The sequence below is a fragment of the Ananas comosus genome, linkage group 3 (assembly GCF_001540865.1).
Source record: "Ananas comosus cultivar F153 linkage group 3, ASM154086v1, whole genome shotgun sequence".
Lineage (NCBI taxonomy): Eukaryota > Viridiplantae > Streptophyta > Magnoliopsida > Poales > Bromeliaceae > Ananas > Ananas comosus.
Genome location: NC_033623.1, coordinates 532,586 through 557,719, shown reverse-complemented (window position 1 = coordinate 557,719; position 25,134 = coordinate 532,586). Strand labels below are relative to the sequence as shown.

The window sequence follows — 25,134 nt, the reverse complement described above, 5'->3', positions numbered from 1 at the left end:
CAAGTTAACTTAACGGATGATAACTGTAGGGGTATTTTGAAATAATGAAAAAACATATGAGGGGTATATTAAAAAGAAAAAAAAAAGGAATAAAAAGATATTTCTAAAATTTTTAGGGGTATATAGATAATTATCTCTTTTTTAAAATATAAAAAGCCAATGTGTTTGGGGAGTCCACGGATGCGGCAACGGTATCAAATTCAATTCACTCACCCCCTCCTCCCCTATTAATTCCCCTTCCAAATCCACCGAACAACCTTATACTCCACAACCCTCTCTCTCTCTCTCTCTCTCTCTCTCTCTCTCTCTCTATATATATATATATATATATATATACACACACGTATTACTCGCTCTCTCTCCCCACTATTACCATTTGAGACCATTTTCACCTCACATAACTTGCATGGAGGCCATGACATCTTTCTGCACTCTATCTCGGCCCAAGAACACTGCAGGCAGCCGCCTCGGCACCACAATCTGGGCCGCGAAGATCGCTGGCCTGCTCGTGGTTTCCTCCGCCGCCGCTCTCCTCCTTTCTTACTCCCTCCTTTTCGTCCTCCGGTCGTCCCCTCGCGCCCGCTGGCTCGCCGCCAACCTCATCATTTTCGCCGTCTGGAGGCTCTCCGGCGCCACCGCCGCCGCCAGCAACCACCGTCTCGACCACGAGCCGCCGATACCACCGCCAGCACTGCTCCCTCCTCCCGACATCGACGGTGCCTGGCACGATGTCCCGTCCGTCCCCGAGTTCGAGTTCAAGATGAGAGTTTACTCCTCTTCAGATCACGTAGAATCGACAAGAAAAGAGGATCACGTAGAATCGACAAGAAGGGTACGTACCTACATATGTTCATTTCATGAAATAATCGTATGTCTCTAAAAATCTGAACTGTTAAAATCACTATATCAACTTTTCCTTTTTTCGATGAGGCATTTGTCTTAGTTTTGTTGTCTTGTTTATTTACTTAATGAATGAAGCAGATAGTATGCTAGCTAATTTTACCCTATGGTGCTGCAGGCAGAGTACGCAGAGACCGAGAATGATGCAGTCGATGACGCGTCCTTTGACGATACGTGGGGCGCGATAGTGCAGAAGAGTGCGGTGGAGCAGGCGAGGAGGCCGGTGCTGACGAAGAGCGAGACGTGGGAGCGGCGGCTGGAAAGGGGGGTGGAGGCGGGGGCGGCAGTGCTGCGGAAGTCGGCGACGTGTAGGGAAGGGAGGAGGGATGGTAGGAATTTCGACGAGGCGGCGGTGGGGGTGGAGAGCTTCATCAAGAAGCACTACGACCACCTCAAGCTCCAGCGACAAGAATCCGAACTCCGCCGCCGCTTCTCGGAGGAGCTGATTCTCAAATCCTCCGCCACCCTCGCCGACCGCGGAGCCACTTAGATGCATGACTACATACGATGAACACGGTAAATCATTTATTTAACTGTACACTACCGCAATATTATCTCAACGTCTTTCGTCCTATCAAATCGTTTTTCGATTACGAATGGTTAAAACCAATGAGCAATAATGATGAAACATTATTCATTTCAAATGTCCCAAAATTATATTTTATAATTTTAAAAAATTATTACGTAATATACCATCACAAATAAATAGGCGAAAATAAAGGTTAGCTAGCATTTTTTATTTCAACGTCGTGATGGATTGTTCGAATGTGATTTTTAATTTTGCTAGATTCAATCAATTTGGATCGTCCTACTTACACTGTAAAACAAACAAATTGAAAATTCTTACAGAGTAAAATGCCATCGATTTTAAAGTCTTAATTTTGAACATAAAACATACTAATTAAATTTGATTCTTCAGGTAGTGCATAGTTTGGATCTCTGATCATTCAACATAATTTCGTAGGACAAAGGGCGCCATTCTAATTATTGTTGATAGAATAGTAGATGGTTTATATATATAGAGAGAGAGTCCGACTGGAATACTATAATAGCACCAAGTGTTTGATTCTATCAAGTTTTTTGCTGTTAGATTTAACCCTTTGACTATTTTCATTCGTTAAATTATACTATTAAATCAGTAACTCACTTAGTCCTAAGGGATTCATATCGTTCTTACTAACCGTATATTTTTTCATCCAATGGCCGAAAATCTAATAGCACCATTAGCTTAGTGCTGTTGATAGTATTCCAGTCTAGTTCTATATATATATAGTATAGAATTGTATTGTAGTACATTTAAAATTGTTATTATTCATGTGCTTTCATTTTTTGTAAGTGGAATAGCCCAATAGATCCAAGAGTGAATCTTTTAAAAATATTCTAGTTCGACTCGTATATATTTGTTGCATAATAGTGTCAATTAGTAATTAATTATTTGTTTTTCATATATGCAGGTTTGGTATCTAATACATGTAACTTGTTATATAAGGAGCTAATTAAAGGGGCTATGGATCGATGAACGTAACAGTGCCTAAACTAGCTAGTTTAGCTTGGCCTCGTTTTTGGAGCTTTCCTTGTTTTTATTTTCTTAAACACAAATTCTATGTGATCGAGTGCACGGTGGTGGTGGTTAGCGGTTTGCTCGCAATCTATATCTCTACGGAGTTTATTTAACAAGAAAAAGCATGGATATATATAGAGTGGTGAAATTTTTGCTTCTCAAAAGGAGATATTGTTATTGTACTTGCATTAAGAGACATCGCAAGCTAACTAACGAAAACATGAATTCACTCAACCGACACATTCGATCAATCACATAGAATTTATGCTTAAGAAAATAAAAGCACGACAAGAATGCCAATCAGAAAGGCCCTATCTCATAAAGATACCTTTGTGTGGGTGGTAGATGATGCATATACGTTGCATTTTGTATATATTTTGAGAGCTGAGCTATTATTGGTAGCAAACGATTCGGTTTACTATCGACTTATTTTTTATGATAGAGCTTCCAAATGAACAATCAGTACTGTTAATATGATCTAGACTATCTAAATTATCTAGAAATCAATTTTTTGACATCACTAACTGAACAATCAAAGGATCACAAAATCAGTAATTTTAATGGCCGATATGGTTCGCTCGTTCAGTATAGAAAAGTCCAAATCGACTAAATTTTTGTTAGTAAATTTTCTAAACTATTTAAAATAAGATCTAGACTCTAGATCTTAAATACATAAATTGTATCATCACTTTTTTAAGGATATCCATTTTCAATCATTCATTTTTCTGTTCACTTGATGAACAAAAGAACAATATCGAAAATATATAAAAATTAATTTTCAGGTAATTTAAATACTTTAGATCATGCTTAACAGCACCGATCGTCAATTTGAAAGCTCTATCATCGAAAATAAATCAATAGTAAATCGAGCCGTTTACTACCGATAGTATTCTAGCAATACTCATATTTAGATATGCTAGTGAATTATATATATACATGTGTATCTGAAAGGTGGATTCAAAATTCCCCACAAATTAACTTGAGTTACAATTGTTGTTTTGGCTTTAATGACTACATCTTTTGGTTTAGTTGATTATTCTTTACGTGGGAACTAAATTGGTTATTAAGTAGTAAAAATTGTGTTAGGCCTGTCTAAAGCTATGTTTTAATAGTATTTTTTGGGTTTTTAATATATAGAGCTGCACACTACTTAAAATTGTCAGATTATTGGCGCTAATCATTAATCTCAAAAACTCGAACGGTTAGAAATACGCAACCAAGTCACTAAAAACATACAAATACAGCGCCCACGGGTTTCAACTGTGACTCGGCCTAATCAGTCTTACGTCACTTCGAACATGACTTGGCCCACTCAATCTCACACCATTTCGAACATGACTCGGCCCAACATAACATTTCGTCACAGGACATGATGCTAGCCCATTTAAGCCAACAAAAACTTATTTGAGTCTTTAAATGATCTAGCTTTTTAAATTATCAAATGATAAACAATTAATCCCCAGCTGAGTTGTTGCTATTCTGAGCTGGGAGTGACATTACATGATCAGGCACAAAGTGAGTGCGTTTACTCTCTTTTTATAGAACCTTTTTATTTATTTATTTATTTTTATTATGAAACATGATTTTTTTTAGTACAATTAACACAGCCACTGTTAATTAGTTACAATAAAATATTTAATTTAATAAATAAAATAGTATTAAATCAAAGATATTAATTGAATTGGCCTATACTTTGACGAGGCCAATGTATATTTTTACCTATTTTATTTATTAAATTAAATATTTTATTGTAACTAATTAACAGTGGCTGTGTTAATTGTACTAAAAAAAATCATNGGGGGGGCTTCATGACCTTTATAAGTGCCTATCATATATAGCACAAATTAAGTAGATTATATTTATTAACTAAAAAATTGTTATTTAAAATAATTTAAATGGTTAAATTGAAACTATCAAATAAGAAATGTGAGGTCGAGCAAATAATCTAATAAAAATTTGTAAAAAAATGGTAAGAGATGAGGATTAAAATTAAAAATAAAATGGGTTTTTATGTCGACCTTCAGACTAGTAGAGGAAGCCATGTGATCCACGTACACATAAAGAAAGGTTTTACGTATAATACAGTGCTAATTAGTCAACTCATTGCCCTAATAACTTGTAAATACTAACTATTTACTTATTTATTTATTTGTTAACAAGATCATACATCTCATTCATCTCAGTCCATTAATACAATAATCATAAAAGAGATTGAATATTCGATCTCGTGATCGAATACCAAAGGTACCAATCAAACTATGTACACTAAATTATAAAAAAAAAAAATGTTTTCTAAATAACGAATTTGTTTTATATAAATTAATACTCTCCAAGAATATTATGTTTTTTTTATTATAAACAAAAATACCTGATTAACATTTTCTTTTACGAACTCTTTGACTTAAAATAGTGTTTCATTTTTTATTTTTATTTTTACGAGTAAGAATATGGATTCATTCTTTGCTGACGTGGTGGACAAGGTCCACCCAACTACTTTCTCTCGTTTAAGGATAAATTGTAAGATCCAAATCTGTTGAGCTCTCTAAAGTCAATGTACCCCTTGGTTCAATAGCGTAAAAAGTCAACGCACTGGAAAACTATTTCATAGTATTGGAGGAGAAAAAATAAGAACTCATAAAAAAGAAAAAAGAATAAAATGGTGACGACAATGGCGATACCGTCGGAGCTGTGGAGCCTCGCGAGGGTCACCGTCGTCGTCTCCATCGCAATGTCCTACGCGCGCTTTGCTTCGTCGCGCGTCACCCCCGGCGCCCTCCGCCTCGCTGCGCTCCTCCCCGTCATCTCCCTCCTCCCCCTCCTCCCCTTCTCCTTCTCCTCCATCACCCTCCGCGGCACCGCCGGGTTCCTCCTCGCATGGCTCTCCCTCTTCAAGCTCCTCCTCCTCTCCTTCGGCCTCGGCCCCCTCCACCCCTCCCTCCCCCTCCTCCCCTTCCTCCTCACCTCCTCCCTCCCCGTCAAGCTCCGTTCCTTTACCAACACAAAACAACAACACACATCCTCCTCCTCCACCGTTCTCTTCCTCCTCTCCGTCGCCGCGAAGCTCCTCCTCTACGCCTTCCTCGCGTCCCTCTACCGCTTCAGAGACCGAATGAGCCCCTACCTTCTTCTGGGCATCCTCTGTTTCCACATCTACGTGTCCCTGGAGCTCCTCCTCGCCCTCTCCGCCGCGGCCGCGCGCGGGGCGCTCGGCGTGGAGCTCGAGCCGCAGGCGAACAAGCCCTACTTGGCCACCTCCCTCGGCGACTTCTGGGGACGGCGCTGGAACCTCATGGTCTCCGCCGCACTCCGCCCTGCCGTGTACCACCCGGTGCGCGCGCGCCTGGGCCGCGCCGCGGGGGTCGTCGCCGCGTTCCTCGTCTCCGGGCTCATGCACGAGGCCATGTTCTACTACATCACCCTCGCGGCGCCCCCCACGGGGGAGGTCACCGCGTTCTTCGCGCTCCACGGCCTCTGCACCGCGGCGGAGGGGTGGTGGGCGCGGCGGCGGAGCGCGGCGCCGGCGCCGCCGAGGTGGGTGGCGGCGCCGGTAACGGTGGGGTTCGTGGTGGGGACGGGGCTGTGGCTCTTCGTGCCCCCGTTGTTTCGCGGGGGCACGGACGAGAGGATGCTCGAGGAGTGCATGGCCATGGTCGCCTTCGTGGAGGAGACCGGTCGAAGCCTCCTCTGACCTCTCCCTCTCGACCCGGTCCGGTTCAAGTTAACCGAATTAACCGAACCGGGAGTTGACCGGGGGCCCCACCTCGGAAAAATGAGGAGCTTTGATTAATTGCTTGTGGTAATACTCGTTCGTTCATATTTATTTGGTAAAAGTGCTTCTGAATTAGACACCTCCAACTTTTTTTTTTAATTGATACCTCTATAATTTTTTTAAAAAAAAAATTAAGTTAATTAAGTTGTGTTTTATAGCTAATAATAGCTATTAGCAGTTATTCTATTTGATTTTATTTGCTATAAAGTAGTATAAAATATTAAGTTATTTGCTAGATTTATCAATCAATTTAGTAATTAAAATTTTAATTTATTTGCCTATAATTATTCAATTCTTAAAAGTGAAATATTAAGGGATCTCAATAAAAAATTTACAGATATACTTTAGGGGCTTATTTCCGAATTTGCCTATTGTTGAGAGAGTTTGAATGCATTTTTATATATTTATTCTTGTAAGGTTGAGAAAGAAGAAGCCTTGGGTCAATTGATCCTTACCTCAGTTAATATAAATCTGGGGTTTGGTTTTAATTGAAATTAAAAAAATTGATTCCAGTGATTTTAATTTATTGGAATCAAATTTGATTTAAACTTTTGGCCTAATGTTTGTTTTTGTTATTTTAATTTGTTCCTGTTCTAGTGCTGAATCATTTGTTTAATTTAAATATTTAATTGCTTTACGCTCCGAATTTTATTGTTTTCAAATATATCATGTTTATTCTCTACTACAAAATCGAAAGAACATGGAGTAAAATATTTAGTTCATCCATTCACGTGATAGACGGCGAATTGTGTGATCTCACATTGGGATAATTCCTGAACTTTCAACTATTGTTTTGTTGCATTATAGTATACAAAATTTAAATAACAAAACTTTTATAAGGACCATTGTTTTACATTGTTAAATTCATAATTTGATAGATTATATATTTGTCGATCTCATCTAACCAGTTCCGGTAAAATTTCTCTTCTCACAAAAGCATTGTGGCCAAAAAAAAAAGTTCTTATTAATAGTAAATATGTCAAAAAATATATAATTATAAATCAATCATCTTATGCTATATATGTAAAATGACAAAAAAAATTTATCAGAAGTAATATGAAATTTTGTCATATTTATGTGTAATGTGAAAGTTTTTAATCTGTTAATTGTTATGCGACCAAAAATGACTTTCTCATTGCCAACGTTCTTTGCATGACTTTTACGTACATTCCACGTGAACCATGCATAACCCTTCTTCCTCTCATGGTCATGGCCACTTGCACCTCTCTCTCTCTCTCTCTCTCTCTCTCTCTCTCTCTCTCTCGGCTACTCCATGGATCACTACTCGGAGCTCCGGACCCTCGCGACGGTCTCCGTCACCGTGGCCATGGCAATGTCCTACGCCCGCTTCGCCGCGTCCCGCATCCCCGCGGGCATCCCCCGTCTCGCGGCGCTCCTCCCTGTTATCTCCCTCCTCCCCCTCCTCCCCTTCTCCTTCTCCTCCATCCTCCTCCGCGGCATCTCCGCCTTCTTCCTCTCATGGCTCTCCCTCTTCAAGCTCCTCCTCCTCTCCTTCGGCGTCGGCCCCCTCCACCCCTCCCTCCCCCTCCTCCCCTTCCTCCTCCTCTCCTCTCTCCCCATCAATCTCCGCAACCGTAACCCTAAACCACCCCACAATTCCCTCACCCTTCTCTCCTCCGCCATTAAAGCCCTCCTCCTCGCCCTCCTCATCCCCCTCTACCGCTTCAAGCCCCAAATGCACTCCTACCTCCTCCTCTCACTCTACTGCGCCCATTTCTACTTAGCTATCGATCTCGTCTTCGCCTTCTCTGCCGTCGTAGTTGGCAGAGCATTGCGCGTGGACCTCGAGCCCCAGTTCAATAAACCCTACTTGGCCACCTCCCTCGGCGACTTCTGGGGCCGGCGGTGGAACCTCACGGTCTCCGCCGTGCTCCGTCCCGCCGTTTATGACCCCGTACGCCGCAGCCTCGGCCCCACCACTGCTGCGCTCGCCGCATTCCTTGTCTCCGGGGTCATGCACGAGGCCATGTTCTGCTACGCCACGCTGCGGCCCCCCACGGGGGAGCCCGCGGCGTTTTTCGTGTTGCATGGGATGGTCACGGTGGCAGAGGGAGCAGTGAAGAGGTCGAGGTGGTGGCGCCTGAGGGGGTGGGCGCCGCTGCCGCCATTGTTGGCGACGCCGATCACCGTGGGGTTCGTCATCGCCACCGCTTTGGGGCTCTTCTTCAAGCCACTAGTGAGCAGCGGGGTTGACGCGCGCTTGTTGGAGTGCAGCACCGTCCTCCGGTTCTTGGAGGGCACCGCCGCAGCATTACTCAGGCGGGCACTGTTTTTTCTACACTAGCTTCAGCTCAGATGAAAGACGCACTATGTAGCAAATCGAGATTTAAAGTTCTATAAAGTTCACTTTAAATAATTTTTTTAACTAATCGGATCGCAATTTTTGTTATTTCGCTCTAATTTCGTGATGAGTTATTTTGGGACACGAGGAATTAATATGTTTGTTTCTGACCAGAGAAGTAACTTGTAATCTTTGTAATATTTCTCTTTATAATCTTATTTTCAATAATATTATAAGTATAGCTATTCGATTCTCTATCGTTTTAATTGGGACATGCTTCTTATTCTGAAGCTATACTTATTAATGTAAGATTATTATAAGTATTTTATGTTATTACTCCTTATATAGTAAGCAAAAGAAAATCATTGGCAAATCGTTGGAACTGGGGGAGGTGATTTAATTTTCTCATAAAATGTGGTTTTGAATCTTAATTTCACGTATTAGATTATGCATGCATTTAGGGGCTGTTTGGTTGGATGTAGTTGCAGAAACAGTGTAGTTGGAAATACATTCAGTTGCAAATGCTGCAGTTGTAACTACACCTAGTCTGTTTGGTTTTACGCAGTTGCAACTGCTGCAGTTACATTTCTTCTGTTTGGTAATATGAAGCTGATAGTTGTATTTGTGAATTTTGTCACCTTTTCAGATAGAGTGGTGAGATTACCTTCACTAAACATAAAATAATTGTATAAGTTTATTAATCATTTAAATTTACTATTTATAAATAAATAAGTAGATATATATAATATTCTTCAACTTATTAATCGACACATTTAAAATTTTTAATTTATTTAATTTTAATATGTAAATCAAACTTTAAAATTTAAACGATTCTCTCATTTTTTTTATCAAATTTAATAATTATAATTAATTAAAACTTATTAAATTAACATACATGATCACATTCTATAAAAATTTTTTAAAAAAACAATATTTATATTTTAAATAAAATAAATTTAAAAAATTTAATTTTTTGCACAAAGCTTGTATTGTCTAAAAAATTTTATTAGTATGAGTTTATTTACAAGTATTTTTATTTACCTATATACATATATTATTTATTTATTTAGCTATTTATTTATTTATTTATTATTGTTAATTTGTGGGTGATCCTATCCCTCACCAACTGCTGCAGTTGGAACTACGACCAATTTGGATGTAGTTTCAACTGCAGCATTTGGACCTTCTTGTGTAGTTGGAACTACAGCAGTTGAACTCAACTACACTAAACCAAACAAAGGAATTGAGGTTGCACGTATTTGCAACTGCACTGCAGTTGCAAATGCGTGCAACCAAACAGCCCCTTAATGTGAAAGAACTTACGATAGTACAAAATTTATATTTCTATATGTGGAGTTTGGAAATACATGTCTTCTTCAGTAATTTTTAGAAGAATATATATAGTTAACTACTTATTTTAATGGTACTAATACTAAGAAATAATCCCATTATTTAGCTACACAAGCACATGTTTCTCTAGTAGTGGTTGACACTATAATTTTATAGCATAAAAAAATAAAATATTGGAAACATTTTGAAATTTTATGTCCTTGGAAGTATAAAAAAGATATTTTTAAAGACTACATTATCAAACTAGTGCTTAATAAGAGTTGTGGGAAGTAAAATCGATCGATCCATGTATATATAGTGACCTATTTAATTATGGGCCATTGTGAATAAATATTCAAAACAAAATTATTTTAGTTGCTTATGTGTGAATCAAATTGGGGATTGAATTTTTCAAATTTGACAATAAATTTAATAGATTTCACTGCAAGAAACATGGCATTTTAGCCGATGACACTATTAATTATCTTAACTATTCATGATTAATAGTTTATAGAGTTATTAATTTTATCCAATTTTAAATTCAGTTTTGCAATATATATATATATATATATATATATATATATATATATATATATATATATTGCACATAACCCTCAAAATAAAAAATATATATTTTTTATTTTTCTAATGTTACAGTAACTATGTTAAGGGGGATTAGATTATGCAGTTTATTAACGTTGGGGACAGTTCCTTTTATTTCTTTATTTATTTAGTATTTATGGTACAATTGAGAAATTATGTTTATAATAAAATAATAATATAAGTCAAAAAAGAAAAATAAAAAAGAAAAAGAAAAAAAACCTCGGATCTATGACGGGTCGGATCTAGATATTTAGACCCACGAACCACTACTGAGTATATCCGCTTCGAGCTTTCTCTTTCGTTCGTTCCCTCCCTCACCTCCACTCTCCGCGACGTCCACAAAACACCCACGAACACCTCTCTCACGGCAAATCAAATCCCCTAACCCTAACCTTAACCCTAACCCCTCTCTCTCTCTCTCTCTCTCTCTCTCTCTCTCTCTCTCTCTCTCTTTTCGCAACAATGGCGATTCTCCGAAGCAGTATCCTCCTCTTTCCGAGCCGCATCCACTTCGGGATTAGGCACGTCCGATGCGCGGCGTCGGAGTCGGCGGCGGAGGCGGATGGGGGGAAGAAGGTGTCGGCACGGCTCTCGATGATGCAGCAGATCCTCCGAGAAGCCGAGGACCGGGCCGTCTCCGCGGGATCCGAGCCCAGCCCCAAGATCACGCTGGGTAAATTCCTATTCTCGATCGTGTCGATCTAAAGAATAACGAAAATGGACTGAGAAATGATGGATAAATCGTTCGCCATATTTGTTTAGGGTTATCTTGTCGATTAGTATGCTAATATATGTTATCAGTGAAAGGACATAGCGTTGTGTTTGGATAATCGAATATATGGTTGCTAATGGAAATGAAAGGGAAGAAATTTTTGCAATTTAGGGCCCTTTTTAATTTGTATTGGTTAATCAATTTTGGTCTTTTTGTAAATCTCAGCGAAATTGTTAGATGTGAGCAAGATTGGATTGTTTCGCCTTCCAATCTAGGGAGCTATTATGAAATAGTAGAAGTATTGCCAAAAATATTCTCCATTTTGAGCATATAGTAATGTTGCATTGAAAATTGCATCTGATATTTGTTCAATTTGATATATATAGTTGCTATCTTAGTATCTTTTCTGTAGGAAATATATTTTTCTGGCGGATAAGCTACGCTTGATTTAGTTTAGGCGTGAACTGGGTTATCAAGTGGCTAAATTGTCAAGATTGAATCAGTTCGAATTGATCAAGGCTGGTCAGCGTTGCCTGTATTTGGATCTAAAATCTGAATAACTGTGGGTAGGTCTCAGTTCGGGCAGATCTTATATTCTTCTTAAAGGATTTTCATTGGTGTGACTAAATTAGATCAGTTTTAGTCTAGCTAATCGAGCCTATGGATTGTCAAGTTTGAGCCGGTTCGAAATCAATTGGTGTAGGTCAAATATTAGCCAGTCTTTGGGTCTAAATCTGAGTAAGTGTAATTAGATTTCAGTTTGGACAGGAGTGTTATTCTTGCTGAGGGTCTTCATAGCCATGAATGGAGCCAAGTTGTAGTTAAGTCTTGTAAATTGAGTCCATAAATGGTCGAGATTGAGTCAATTGGGGTCAATTTAGTTTCAGTTAACGTCCTATTCTGCCTTAGGATTTTCAGACGGATATTTGCCTCTATTTTTCTTATATTTTGTAGACTCCAAATGAGGCTGATAAAAAATCAGTTACGAAATTGTATAGTAGTCTTGTGTAAATGAATCCAGCCCTAATAGGATCCTTTTTACACAGTAAGGCATATCCATGATTTCTTCTAAAGTGGGGTTTAGAAGCTTTGTAAATTGGCTCATTTTAGCTTTTCATGAAGAATATTAAAATAATTTGATTGTTGCTAAATTTTTAGAGTCCTTGATTAGGAAAGAAACTTTGTATTGATGAAATAAGATGTGATAGCTTTTTAGGTACAAGAGATCAATGTATGATGAAATTTTGGATAATAATTGAGTGATTGATTTACTTCTAATGGGTGTTGCATGGGAATGCAAAAATATCATTTGATTTTTTTTTTAAAAATGGGGGAATTTATTTAATGTTTGAAATACCTGCTAAGAGAAAGGAGGAAGAGCTGCGGAGTGTCTCTGTTTAGAAGGATTTAATCTATGTTGAATTTTAACCTTTCAGCTTGCAAATAAGCTGATACAAGTTGTAACTTGTAACATTTAATTGTTAGCATGTTTTACAGAACAATTGTTAATTTTCAGTGAGTACTATAAATAACTGCATATCATTATTTTGGACATCGGACTGTTTTCGGCAAAACTCAAACCCTGCTTTGTAGCCTCTGATAACTGTGGTGGCATCAATTGTTGGCATGCTTTGACTTTACATTTGGCATATTTTTACTTTATACATTATACATGTTGATATTGACAGGAAGATTGAGCAATATTGATGCAGGTGTTATTTGACACATTTTGATGTTAGTGTTTTTCTTTTGTTCAAGATTACTGGGCATATTATGTTGTCTAAATTAAACATTTTTCAGTTTTCTCTTGTCTAATTTGAAATTCCTTTATTCTGCAGATCATGTCACTGTTAGCTTTGCAAGAAGTGGTGGGCCTGGTGGTCAGAATGTCAACAAAGGTGTGATGAGTTTATTATTGTTATCATTTATTTTCTTATTATGGTCTCTAAAATATAATTGTTAAAGTACCAAATAAAGTTTTATACTCTAAGAAGTGCAACTCATGAAATGTTTCGGTTTCTTTTTTCTTTTTGGGTGGATTTTAATCTCAACTCAGGCTAGCAACCTATTAATTGTACTCTTATTTGCTTTGGTTTTGCTATCTTTATCAATTTTCTAGGTGCTTTTTCATCGTTATTTCAAATGTCTCTAGAAATCTATCTTTTATTGCTTAGGATGTGATGGTGCATTTTAGTCCTTCCCTACCCGTTCTCATTCTAAGGCTATAACAATTTATTTGTTTTTTCCACCATATTTCTTGTGTTATGTAGAATTTTCTGCCTCTTTGCGAGGCAATAACTGCTAATCATGTTACATGGTAGACATCTGGACACACAACTTCCTATAATAGATTTTATTGTTTTTTGTGCTCTGTTGAATACCCTTGCTCTTGAGGAATATTCATCCCTTGGTTCATGTTAGGGCCTAACTTGGTTTATATATTGTCTCTGTATCAGATTGGCTTCTACTTATACGTGGTGTTTGTGCCTATTATTTAACATTTTACATGCGTTTTGTTGTTGCAATTATTTAATCTCCTGCAATTTGCTGCTTTTCGGTATTAATTTTCATTTTTTGGCTTTCTAAATTTGTAGCATAATCTTTATTCTTGCAGTGAATACCAAGGTGGACATGCGCTTCAATGTCAAGCAGGCAAATTGGTTGGGTGAGAGAATTAGGGAGAGAATACTTCAAATGGTTACTCTCAAAACCTTCTGAATATTATCATCCCGTTCATTTGGTCCTTAAATCATTCCAACCTGATAGCTGGGGGTCTTTTTCACAGGAAAAGAATCGTATCAACAAGGATGGGGAGCTTGTAATTTCTTCTACAAAGACAAGAACCCAAAAGTAAACTACCATCTTTTGCTGTAGTATGCCGTATTTTCAATTGGTTGTGAATTCAATCGATTGGTTAATCTTTTGCAGGGGTAACATCGAAGACGCTCTCGAGAAATTGCAGGTCCAGTAGTGAACTTGGGCTTCTTTATCTAGCAGAACACAAAATTTTACTTCATTTGTCTTTTGTTCTTTGCCCTTCTTAATTGTGGGGGCTTCTTCCTTTTACTCTTTTCTAAATCCTTTCTTTTTTCCGAGCAGGCTATTATTGATGCTGCATCATATGTTCCACCGCCTCCTTCAGAAGAGCAAAAGAAAAGGATTGAAAAATTGTAAGCCATATTTATCTACGGTTTCCTTTATATTAAGAAAAGGATGTCATTTTGCTTTCAACTTGTTCTGTTTAGACTCGAAGATGATATACTGTTAAACTATGTTAATGGAACTGAATGAGTTACCTCGTTCCCTTTGTTATTGAAGGGCTGCTGTTGGAGAGCAAAAGAGGATTCTGAACAAAAAAGCTCTCTCACAAAAGAAAACATTCAGGAGGAATAGAGATAGTTGGGATTGACTATAAGGTACAATTCCTGAAGCTGTAACTAGTCGACTTTTCATTTGCTTGTAATGGATGGTTGTCCTGATAATCATCAAATCATGATTCTGAAAGCTGTATTTTAGTAGTTGCCAAATATTTTTTTGAGAGATAGGTAGCACGCTACCCGCTTCGTTTATTTCATTTAGAAATAAATTTAGCTGAAAATGTGAATCAACTAGGATTCGAACTTGGGTCTCGGGTACCAACCATCAAGCCCTTTGTCACTTGCTCTAGGGACGATCGGTGTAGTTGCCAAATATGATTCATCTTTTTTGTTTAGGCGATGCTAAAGATTGTGTTGATGGTTCTCCTTTTCTTCTATTTCAGGATAATTCAGATCACAATTAGAGAGATCTTTTTCCTGTTGATCTAAACACACTACTGAATAGTACTGAATAGAAGAAGAATAAATTGAAATCACTGGCTTAACATATGAGGAGAAAAATATACCTCTACAGTGCATAAACGAGCGAGTCCATCCATTTCCATGCGAGGTAAAGAAGCGCAATCTTTCGTATAGTTAACAATCCCGGTTTCATTTCACTGCTCCTCTCTCTCCTTAATCAGGGTGATTTGTGTTGATTACCATTATAAATAGCCAGAGGCTTTTAGTCCAAAATCTTGTACATTTGTAGCTGTAATTGTTGTTGAATTTTGCATCTGTAAGTGTATCTGTTGCTGCAAATTAACTCGAAATGTTACATGAATGTATGCACTCTTTATATCCCTACTTGACTTACTCGATTTCTGAATTTGTAAATTTTACTTTGATAGCTAACAATGTTGGATTAAGATCATCACTGGCGCTTTATCGCTTTTTTTATTTTTAAGTTATGCTCGAAGGCCTGCGCACCCACCTGTTTTTTTGGGCACCAAACTGGATTAGAAATCCAAGATCTAGCTTCACCTCGACCATGAGAATACCTACTAACCGAACTACTAAGTGGCGATTAGATGAGGACATTATTAATTGAACCTAACCTAACTATGACCTCGTCCGAATAGTTCTTATTATCTTTGCCTTTTTTCTTCGTCTTTTAAGGGAGTTTTTGTTTTCAAAGATGTGAAATAGGTGTTATTATCGACCTAAAATTAAAGCTTTGGCATGTTTTGCTATTTTTGCATGCGTTTTCAAGTTCGATTTTGATCAGCTAAGCTAAGCTTATCACTTATGTTATGCTTGTCGTCAAATTATTCGTCTCGTTAGGTAGAACTCCTAGTTAATTAAGGCTAAGTTAACGTCAAACACTGATCGAACATCAACTTGGTTACTAATTTCTTTTTATAATACTGATCAACTAAACTCAGGATTTAATTATTTAGGAGTTGTATGTCGGTTTCATTTTTCTATTATGCGATCTAGTGCTACTTTATTCTGGGTGATGGAGAGATCTCTCACAAATTAGTAAGCCTAACTCTTTATTTACTTAAATTAGTAACAAGTTGTTTAGATATGCTCTCAAATGAACATTAACATAATCTATGACTACTCATTCAATCTAGTAAAGTACTAATGAGATGGAAATTAAAAAACAAGGAAAGAAATTGGGATGTATCTTAAGTTTACATCTGGAAAAAAAAAAAAAAATTTCCTTCCCAAAGAGTACAAAGCATTATGTAGATACACTAATACTGTGCTTAGGAACAAAACTATCTACAATTTGGTTAAACAAAAAAAAATAGAAAATAGTTTTCTGGCTGATTGGTTTCAGAAAATGTAATTTTTTTAAATTTTTTTATACAGATTTTATGGAAGAATCTACTTATGGTTTTTTGATTATTTTTTCTGGAAAACTAAAGCTATAGAAATGATATTTTCCATAAAATTTCATAAAATTAATTTTTCAGAATTTTAGGTTCTATTTTTTTTTTTATGTGTGTTCACAAATGAGAAAAAATAAATAAATAAATAAATCCAACCATAGAAACACGTGCTTACAGAAAGTTTGTAAAAAATTTGTAAGCATAATATTATTCATGTAAATAGTAAGTAACTTATATTGGTTGATAATGGAATTCATGGAAAAGTATTTGTGAAATTGCCAATTTACGCAACTTTTATCCTTTTTTTTAAAAAAAAAAGATAGGTAGAACACTATCTGCTTTGTTTATTTTATTTAAAAATAAACTTAGTTGAAAATGTGAATCAACTATAATTCGAACATGGGTCTCGGGTATCAATTACTAAATCCTTTGCCACCTGCTTTAGAGCCGATCGATAATTTTTATCAAAGTGATGGATCTTTACTTAAATATTAGTGAAATTTTTTATATAATATGTCATTTGCAGGACTAGCCATGCGAATTAAGCTTTAGTTTCTTTCCCAATCTGCACTAAAATTTTAGGTCGAAAATTTTAAGTCTTGGTGGTATAACGGCTCTTGTAAATACGTAATGGAATTACTAACCAAAAAATTCACAACGCGTGGATTCCATTGTCATCTTACAAACTTTTATCTTACATATAATAAAGATACAAAATTAGAAAAGAAAAAATATGTCAAAATGAACATATGCTATCATGCGTTGCTATCTATTCACATTTTCAAAGTGCCAGCACATGTTCAGCTGATATCCGTGTTTGGAGATAAGTTCTGCTGCTGTGCTGGCATATTGACGTATGACATGAAAATTATCCAGAAGGATATCAGCGTCGGAACACGTGCTCCTCGCCCGTGTCCCGATCCACGTGCCGAATCCACCGCCGGCACCAACGCGACGCCGCCGCCGCCGCAGCCCCTCCGCCGCCCCGCGTGGTGCTGCACCACCACCATCCCCCTCGGCCCCGGCCTCGCCGCCGCCACCGCCGCTGCCGCGTCCCCGCGCCGCGCGTCCACCACCAGCAGGTCCACCCCCTCCAGCCCCCCCATCGCCTCCGCCGCCTCCCCCACCACCACCTCCGCGGGGTGCTCCGCCGCCGAGTTACGGTCTGGGTAGACGCAGACGTAGCGGGCGCCGGTGTGGCGCGCGGCGGCGGAGAGGGCGAGGGTGATGGCGGCGACGTCGTGCGGTGCCGGGGCCGGGGCCTCGACGATGAGCTGCGCGTTCCAGCCCCCGGCCATGGCGGAGACGAGCTCGGCAACGTCGGTGTCGGCGAGCTCTCGCTCCGCCAGCGTCTTCACGCCGTCGATGTACGCCTTCGACGCCATCTCCGGGCACCATACCAACTTCATATTGATGATAGATTTATCCTCTTCCTCTTCTTCCTCCTCTTCCTCTCTCTTGCTTATTATTATTGTTTCATCTAAGGATAGGATATATATGGAGGAGGGGTGCGTTGACAAAGGAGGGAGAGAGATGTACGCTAACACGTTGGTGTACGGGAAACAGGATATTCTTAATGTCGCCATAAAACGACAAGCTTGGCATATTTTTTCCCTTAAAATTCGTTGGTTAATGTATGAAGAGGGAGAGAGAGAGAGAGAGTCGTGAGAAAGGATATGCTACAATCCTTGGTCGGAGCAATTTACTACGTACGCGCGTACGTACAACGTTGAGTACATGCATGTGTGAACATTATTACCTGGCTTGGCAATAAGTTAGAGCTTTTTAATTTTTAGAGTTTTGTGTTTTATTAAGGTTTAGAATGGTAGTAGAGTTTTAAGATTTCTTATTAATTTGTCAAACATTTTAATAAGAATACTCTTAGCTAGTAAAAGAAAAAAAAAATAGAAGAATTAGAGTGATTTATTCATTCTCATTATAGAAGTAATATTACGAGATGGTAGTGGGCTCACCACTATTCAATTTCTTTCATTAATCATTGTGATTTATACAAAAATAAAAATAACTGTTGATTGAAATTAAATTACTGAAGTTATATTTACTATATATCCGTGGATTAAAGATAATAAATCTAAATTTAGTAAGGGTGTGCTTGGATCCACGTAAAATCATTCTGAAAAATATTTTTCGTTGAAATTTTTTTTCTATTATTTGGTTATTCGTAACAGATTTTCAGAAGAATTTTTGTTTTTTTGCTCTCTTCAAGTCTCGTCCTAAAAAATCGTGGCACAGGTGTGTTAACACACAGTACCCAAGGTGAACTTCACCTCGTGGACCGCATGAGGGAGAGTCCACACCTAGAGCCTGCAGACTCTCTCTCTCTTCATTATATATATATATATATATAGTGTATGAGGTTATTATGCTTTTAGAAGCACGGAACCTTCCGTGCTCTCAGGTCGTTTTTGATGTTGCGACTTTCGAATCGTCGATCGGCTCCGTAAAATTTGATCTAGAGTATTTGAAGTACTAGAAAATAAATTTTATAATTTTTCGATATCATTTGTCTAGTGATCGAAGGGGCTCAAAATCAATAATTTTAATGGCCGTAGTGAGCCGTTTGCAAGTTTAACGGTATAGAAATATCCAGATCTAAAATAAGATCAATATTTTTGATCTAAAATTTTAATGTCATATTATTACATTTTGTAAGATTTTTATTTTCAGCCGTTGATTTTGAGCCCCTTTGTTCACTAGACAAATGATATCGAAAAATTGCAAAATTTATTTTCTAGCTACTTTAAATACTCTAGATTAAGTTTAATAGAGCCGATCGACGATTCGAAAGTCGCAACATGGAAAAAGATCTGGAAGCACGGAAAGCTCCGTGCTTCTAGAAGTATAGTAGCCTCACTCTATATATATATATATATATATATAATATTTTATTTTTATATAATATATTACTATATAATATTATATTTATAAATATTATTTATAAATATATAGTAATTTATTTTATAGTACTAAATATAATATACTATTATGTATTATATTACAAACTTATTATATAATATATTTTAAATATATTTATTTTTAAAAATATAATAATAATATATATAGTATACTAATTATTATAAATTAATAATAATATAATATATATAATAAGAAAAAATATATATAATAATTTTGTTTTCTTCCTTTCAACTAAATAATGGTAAAAAAAAAAAATTTGTTCCCTACTATTTAAAAAAAGGGGCAATTGTTTATATACCCGTGAAAAATTTCCGACTCGCGATTTACTCCTCTTAGAAGGCTAATATTGAAAATACCCTTTCTACGTTTCAACCTATTTCTAATATATCTCTAGAGTTAAAATCAGTTTATTAACTCTGTTATCTTTGTAAGATTACTATTTTGCCCTTTCAAGTATACCCTTCCACCATCGCCGACTTTCTTATTTGTCCTTAAAGTCAGGGGCACAAAAAGTATTTTAACTTTTGATCTTTTTTAATATACCCCTCTACTGTCACCAACATTTCTTATTTGCCCTAAAGTTAAGGGCAAAATTGGTATTTTAAGTTTTTTAGTTGTGGTAGATATTTAACTCACGTTTAACTTAAGTTACTTAACAGGAGATAACTGCGGAGGTATTTTATTTATAATAACGGTGGAACATATAAGAGGTATTTTAGAAAAAAAAAATAAAAAGGTTATGGCCCTGTGGGCTATTTATGGTGATGAATAGGCTCTGACTTTGACGCACAAATATAAAACTACTCACCCCTCCTTGACTTGAATAACTTACACATTTAATAAAAACTTAAGTTTAATTAGGAAAGAGAGAGAGAGAGAGAGAGAGAGAGAGAGAGAGAGAAAGAGAGAGAGAGAGAGATAAATATGGAAAAATCTAGAGATAAATCTAGAGAGAGACATGTGGGGGTGTAAGTGGCTGTGGTTGCGTCCAAATACAGTATACCAGAGAGAGAGAGAAAGGACATGTAGGGAAAAAGAAAGTACAAGTAAGTAAGGATGGAGATGTTGCTGTACTTATCTTAAGGGTGAGAAAAATGCAAAAGGGAAATATAAGGGTGATGTGGGCTTCTATTTCTAGGGTTTTGTAATGTGTGGTCAACAAGTGATGGCCAATGAGAGTGTTGGGGTGATGTGGGTTGGATTGCCACCTCTTATATATATATATATATATATATATATATATATATATATATGTGTAGGAGGAGTTAGCAATATATATATTCCGGGCTTTTTTTGCAAATAGCCCTCTTATAAATTTTTTTTTTAAAATTAGTACTGTCAAAAATTTATTTACAAAAATGGTCCTGACCCTGCCACGCAAGCACCACGTCAGCGCCACGCCGGCGGGACTGGGCCAGATGGTTCAGTTGAATACGGTGAACCATTCACCGTGTTCAATACAAAGTTTTTGTATTGGACACGGTGAATGATTCACCGTGTCCAATACAAAATAGCTAAGATCGCAATATTTGTATTGGACATGGTGAAACATTCACCGTGTCTAATACAAATAATTAGACACGGTGAATGATTCACCGTGTCTAATACAAATACCTCCAACTTAGCCATTGTTTGGATATTTGTATTGGATACGGTGAACCATTCACCGTGTCCAATACAAAAATCTTGTATTGAACACGGTGAATGGTTCACCGTGTTCAACTTAAACATCTGGGCCCGCTCTGCCCGCGTGGCGCTGACGTGGCTCTGGCGTGGCAGGGGCAGGGCCATTTTTGCAAATAATTTTCGGACAGGACTATTTTTGCAAATAAAATTTGTGAGAGGACTATTTGTAAAAAAAAACCATATATTCCCGATAAAAATGTATAAAATTTATTTGAACTATAGGTCATTTTGAATCAATTTTCTCATCTTTTTTACCGACCGTCCCTACAACAAGTGGCAAAGGATTTAGTGGTTAATATCCGAAACCCAAGTTCAAATCCTAATTGATTCACATTTCCAGTTAAGTTTATTCTAAATGAAATAAATGAAGCGGGTTGCGTGCTACATATCTCTCTCAAAAAAAAAAAAAAAAAGATTATTTGATCTTTTAAAATTTTAATTTTAGTTGTTAATTTATTTAATTAAATAATTTGATGAATCGTTCGATACAAAATTTAAGTTAACTGTTTATTTCAATAAATTTATAGCTATATAAATTACATAAAATATATTAATCAAATCTGTAAAGATAAACGATGCATTCAAATTTTTAAAATTTAGGGTCACTAACTGTTTAAATCAAATAAATTGAAATATTAGAAATAAAATTAGAATATTTAAATGGCTACAGAAACGGTGCATTTGCTTGCATTTTTTCGGAGTTAAGATTATTTTTAAATTATATTTCTATATCTCTTAGGTTTATATATATAGTATCAGAGTCAGTGGTGCATGAGCTTCTTTAGTTCCAATAAGTATCGAGTTTAAATCTCTGTATCAATCATTTAATGTCATAATATTTTTGTTTCATATTTCTTTAGTGCCATTGTACGTTAAGATTTTTTTTTTGCTGTGCACGCTATTTTCAATAATTTTTTTTTTATAACACTTTTTATATAAACACTGCAGGATTCAAATCAAAAGCTCATTATTCAAGATACTGATAACCTACCAACGGATCTAGTGATAGGTAATGAGATAAAAATTTACGTGGAACTGCTAATTTTATTATTTCCGACAAGAAATTATGCCAAGAATTAAGAAACTGAAGAGATAGGAAAGGACAATTGTTTTCTGATTTTAAAACAATCCTATTTATTATAATGTATCTTTTTGAGAAGCAAGATTTAGCGGATCCTACCTTTCCATTAGGATCTAAACACATTTTACATGCTAAGGTAAGATTAATTGATACGTAGATGAATTGATAATATCCTTCTTATTAGAAAATAACAAAGTATACATCGTAGCCTTTGCACATGTCACTCTAATTTTGTTTACATTGAAAAAACTATTCTAATAGCGAGACAAGTGATCAATAAAAATTGTAAGTAAGTTGTATTTTAGTTAATGATGTTTACTGATGAGTGCACATCTCTAACACACTTCTTATCGCGATAGCTAATCGAAAAGTTAATATTAAATAAGAAATAAATCTAAAACAGATAAGCAAACCAAACAAAAATGTATTTTCATATTCGCGGTGTTAAATGTTTCGATCATTTCGACTTTGATATCTTCTCGTAATAAATATATAATATAAAGAACATAGAAAACAATTAATAATTATGTTTAAATGATTATACTAAGCAAGGGATAGCATTTTCAATAAAAACATTAGCCCGTGTACAGTGAACAGCTAATTAAACTAGTTGTTTTAGCTTTTAAATTCACTGATTACTTTGACTTTCCTACAAATATCCAACATTAATTGGTGGGTCCAAAATGATATATAACCGATAATCTTAAACTAGATTTGCATACATAACTAACCATGTTCCTAATCCTATGTGATTATTTAATTAGGCATATTAAATGTTCATAGTCAATTAGTTATTTGTGGAGCCAAATTTTTTATAAAAGATCGAACCATTTGGCCCATGATGTTAACTTTGTCCAAACTCAAAATTTAGAGTGGGAAACTTTGGACTAAGTTAAATACTGAGAAATTGAACTCCTTTGATTGTTGAACTTTAATATATCACAAAGAATTAATTGCTTATGATTTCAGTGTGGGTCATTGTATTAAACTTTGTCCAAATAGTTCTTTAATGAAGGAACTGTGCGACAACTAATTTAACTATCATGTTATCTTCAACTTTGTGTAGTTGAGCTATCACATCATTCTGTAAGGATGCATTGAATTTAATTTTAAGGATCCTTAGATGATGTGGCAATTGAATCAGTTGTCAATGTATTATAGCTGTATCATTTCAGCTCGATTAGTCGTCATTTCGTTTGTATGACGAAAAAAAACTAAACTCGAGTTTAGTATAGAGTGATTTGAGTGAAACAAAACATAAGATTTAGTGACTCAATTGCCATTACATGGAACTTCGCTAAGTTATCCTAAGGGAAACTTCATGATAAGTATAGTGACTAATTTGGATTAATTTTATGTTGTACTAAGAAAAATCATGCTTATATAACAAATTGAGGCTTATTCTATGTAACTTGTACACATATATATAGCTTGATTAATGGAAATTACTCTATGTTATTTTCATTATATACTGAAGTTAATTTATCTTGCATGCAACATTAAGCCAAAAAAAAAATTCTAAATAAAAGTGTTTAGTCAACTAAAATATGTAGAATTGCATACCATCTTAATTACATAAGCTCGCGCAACCTTGTCTTTAAGAGAGCCCATAGATTTGGAAAAAATCAGAAGCAAACATTTCTTACTTTTCATCAACTTGTCCTTTGTCCAATTCAAGTACAGTGAGAATTTTGAATAAGGTTTGAATAATATATGACAGTTACAATCCCATGTGATACACGACACGAAGAAAAACAAACAAGTAGTTCAAGTTACAGTGAAATCGTATTCAAACTTTGTGAGCTTCTCTTTTCTTTTTTTTGGAGGTAGTCATTAAGAAAGATCATTAAAATTAATCATATAGGAGTGGAAAAATGATTGAGCGATGCGGAGGGATCAAAAACTTACAACTCCTTTCATGAATACTAAAGACTAAATATACAGCTCATGAAATATTAAAAACAAAAGGAAAAAATTGGATATGATCCCTTGTTTTTTCCTTCTTGGACATTAATTTAGGTCTTTGGTAGTTTTGCATGAATAAGATTAAGATAGTAGATTAGCACAGTAATGGAGTAGTGTATTGTATGAAAATTACTGATAAAAAATTAAAGTGATCACATTGGTAGGGAAATTGTAATAATGTTAATTTATGGGATTTTGTAAATAGCTTGTTAGAGAAATTGATCATTTTTAACAGTTGCAATCCCATGAGATACACGACACGAAGAAAAACAAAAAAGTAGTTCAAGTTATAGTGAAATCGTATTCAAACTTTATGAGCTTCTTTTTTCTTTTTTTGGAGGTAGTCATTAAGAAAGATCATTAAAATTAATCATATAGGAGTGGAAAAAGATTGAGTACGGAGGGATCAAAAATTTACAACTCCTTTCATGAATACTAAAGACCAAATATACAGCTCATGAAATATTAAAAACATAGGGAAAAAATTGGATATGATCCCTTTTTTTTTTCCATTTTGGATATCAATTTGGGTCTTTGGTAGTTTTGCATGAATAAGATTAAGATAGTAGATTAGCACAGTAATGGAGTATATTGTATGAAAATTACTGATAAAAAATTAAAGTGATCACATTGGTAGGGAAATTGTAATTAATAATGTTTATGGGATTTTGTAAATAGCTTGTTAGAGAAATTGATCATTTTTAGTATGATTCACATGTGAATAGGATGAAGCATTTTTAGCTCATTGACATTAAAACTTTGAGCAAGGAAATAACTACTATGTATGCATTTCTACAAAATATATGTAAAGATGAATTAAATGCTTAATTAATTTGCTTATATATAATGGTGCATGTTGATTAAATTTATAACGTACATGCAATCTACTCACATCAAGGTTAATGTAATCGAGTCAAAGATCACTTTTTCTTGTTTTCTTTTTTTTTTTTTCTTTTATGTAGTAATGGTTTACAACTACATATAATGTGTGTGTATATATATATACAACAAGAATACAAATTACAACTTGGTTACATAGAAAAGAGCAAGTTGTTCATACATATATATATATATATATATATATATATATAT

The 25,134-nt window shown here is 35.9% G+C and overlaps 5 protein-coding genes across 5 annotated transcripts; 4 read left to right on the top strand and 1 right to left on the bottom strand.

Moving 5' to 3' along the window:
• Nucleotides 369-1,390, top strand: LOC109707396. The gene is made up of 2 exons (XM_020228633.1): nucleotides 369-832; nucleotides 1,019-1,390. The coding sequence occupies exons 1-2, from the start codon at nucleotides 407-409 to the stop codon at nucleotides 1,388-1,390; spliced, it is 798 nt and encodes a 265-aa protein (XP_020084222.1). The 5' UTR covers nucleotides 369-406.
• Nucleotides 5,130-6,149, top strand: LOC109707395 (long-chain-alcohol O-fatty-acyltransferase-like). The gene has a single exon (XM_020228632.1). The coding sequence runs from the start codon at nucleotides 5,130-5,132 to the stop codon at nucleotides 6,147-6,149; it is 1,020 nt and encodes a 339-aa protein (XP_020084221.1).
• On the top strand, nucleotides 7,558-8,535 carry LOC109707394 (probable long-chain-alcohol O-fatty-acyltransferase 4). The gene has a single exon (XM_020228631.1). It carries the CDS (start codon nucleotides 7,558-7,560, stop codon nucleotides 8,533-8,535), a length of 978 nt encoding a protein of 325 aa, XP_020084220.1.
• LOC109707025 (peptidyl-tRNA hydrolase ICT1, mitochondrial) lies at nucleotides 10,780-15,363 on the top strand. The gene is made up of 8 exons (XM_020228066.1): nucleotides 10,780-11,137; nucleotides 13,015-13,074; nucleotides 13,791-13,873; nucleotides 13,962-14,026; nucleotides 14,105-14,138; nucleotides 14,276-14,346; nucleotides 14,495-14,592; nucleotides 14,937-15,363. The coding sequence occupies exons 1-7, from the start codon at nucleotides 10,927-10,929 to the stop codon at nucleotides 14,583-14,585; spliced, it is 615 nt and encodes a 204-aa protein (XP_020083655.1). The 5' UTR covers nucleotides 10,780-10,926; the 3' UTR covers nucleotides 14,586-14,592; nucleotides 14,937-15,363.
• On the bottom strand, nucleotides 17,010-17,821 carry LOC109707975 (the record flags this gene model as incomplete). Its single annotated transcript, XM_020229526.1, is given in 1 exon segment — nucleotides 17,010-17,821. A coding segment is annotated over 1 exon segment (609 nt). The 3' UTR covers nucleotides 17,010-17,173.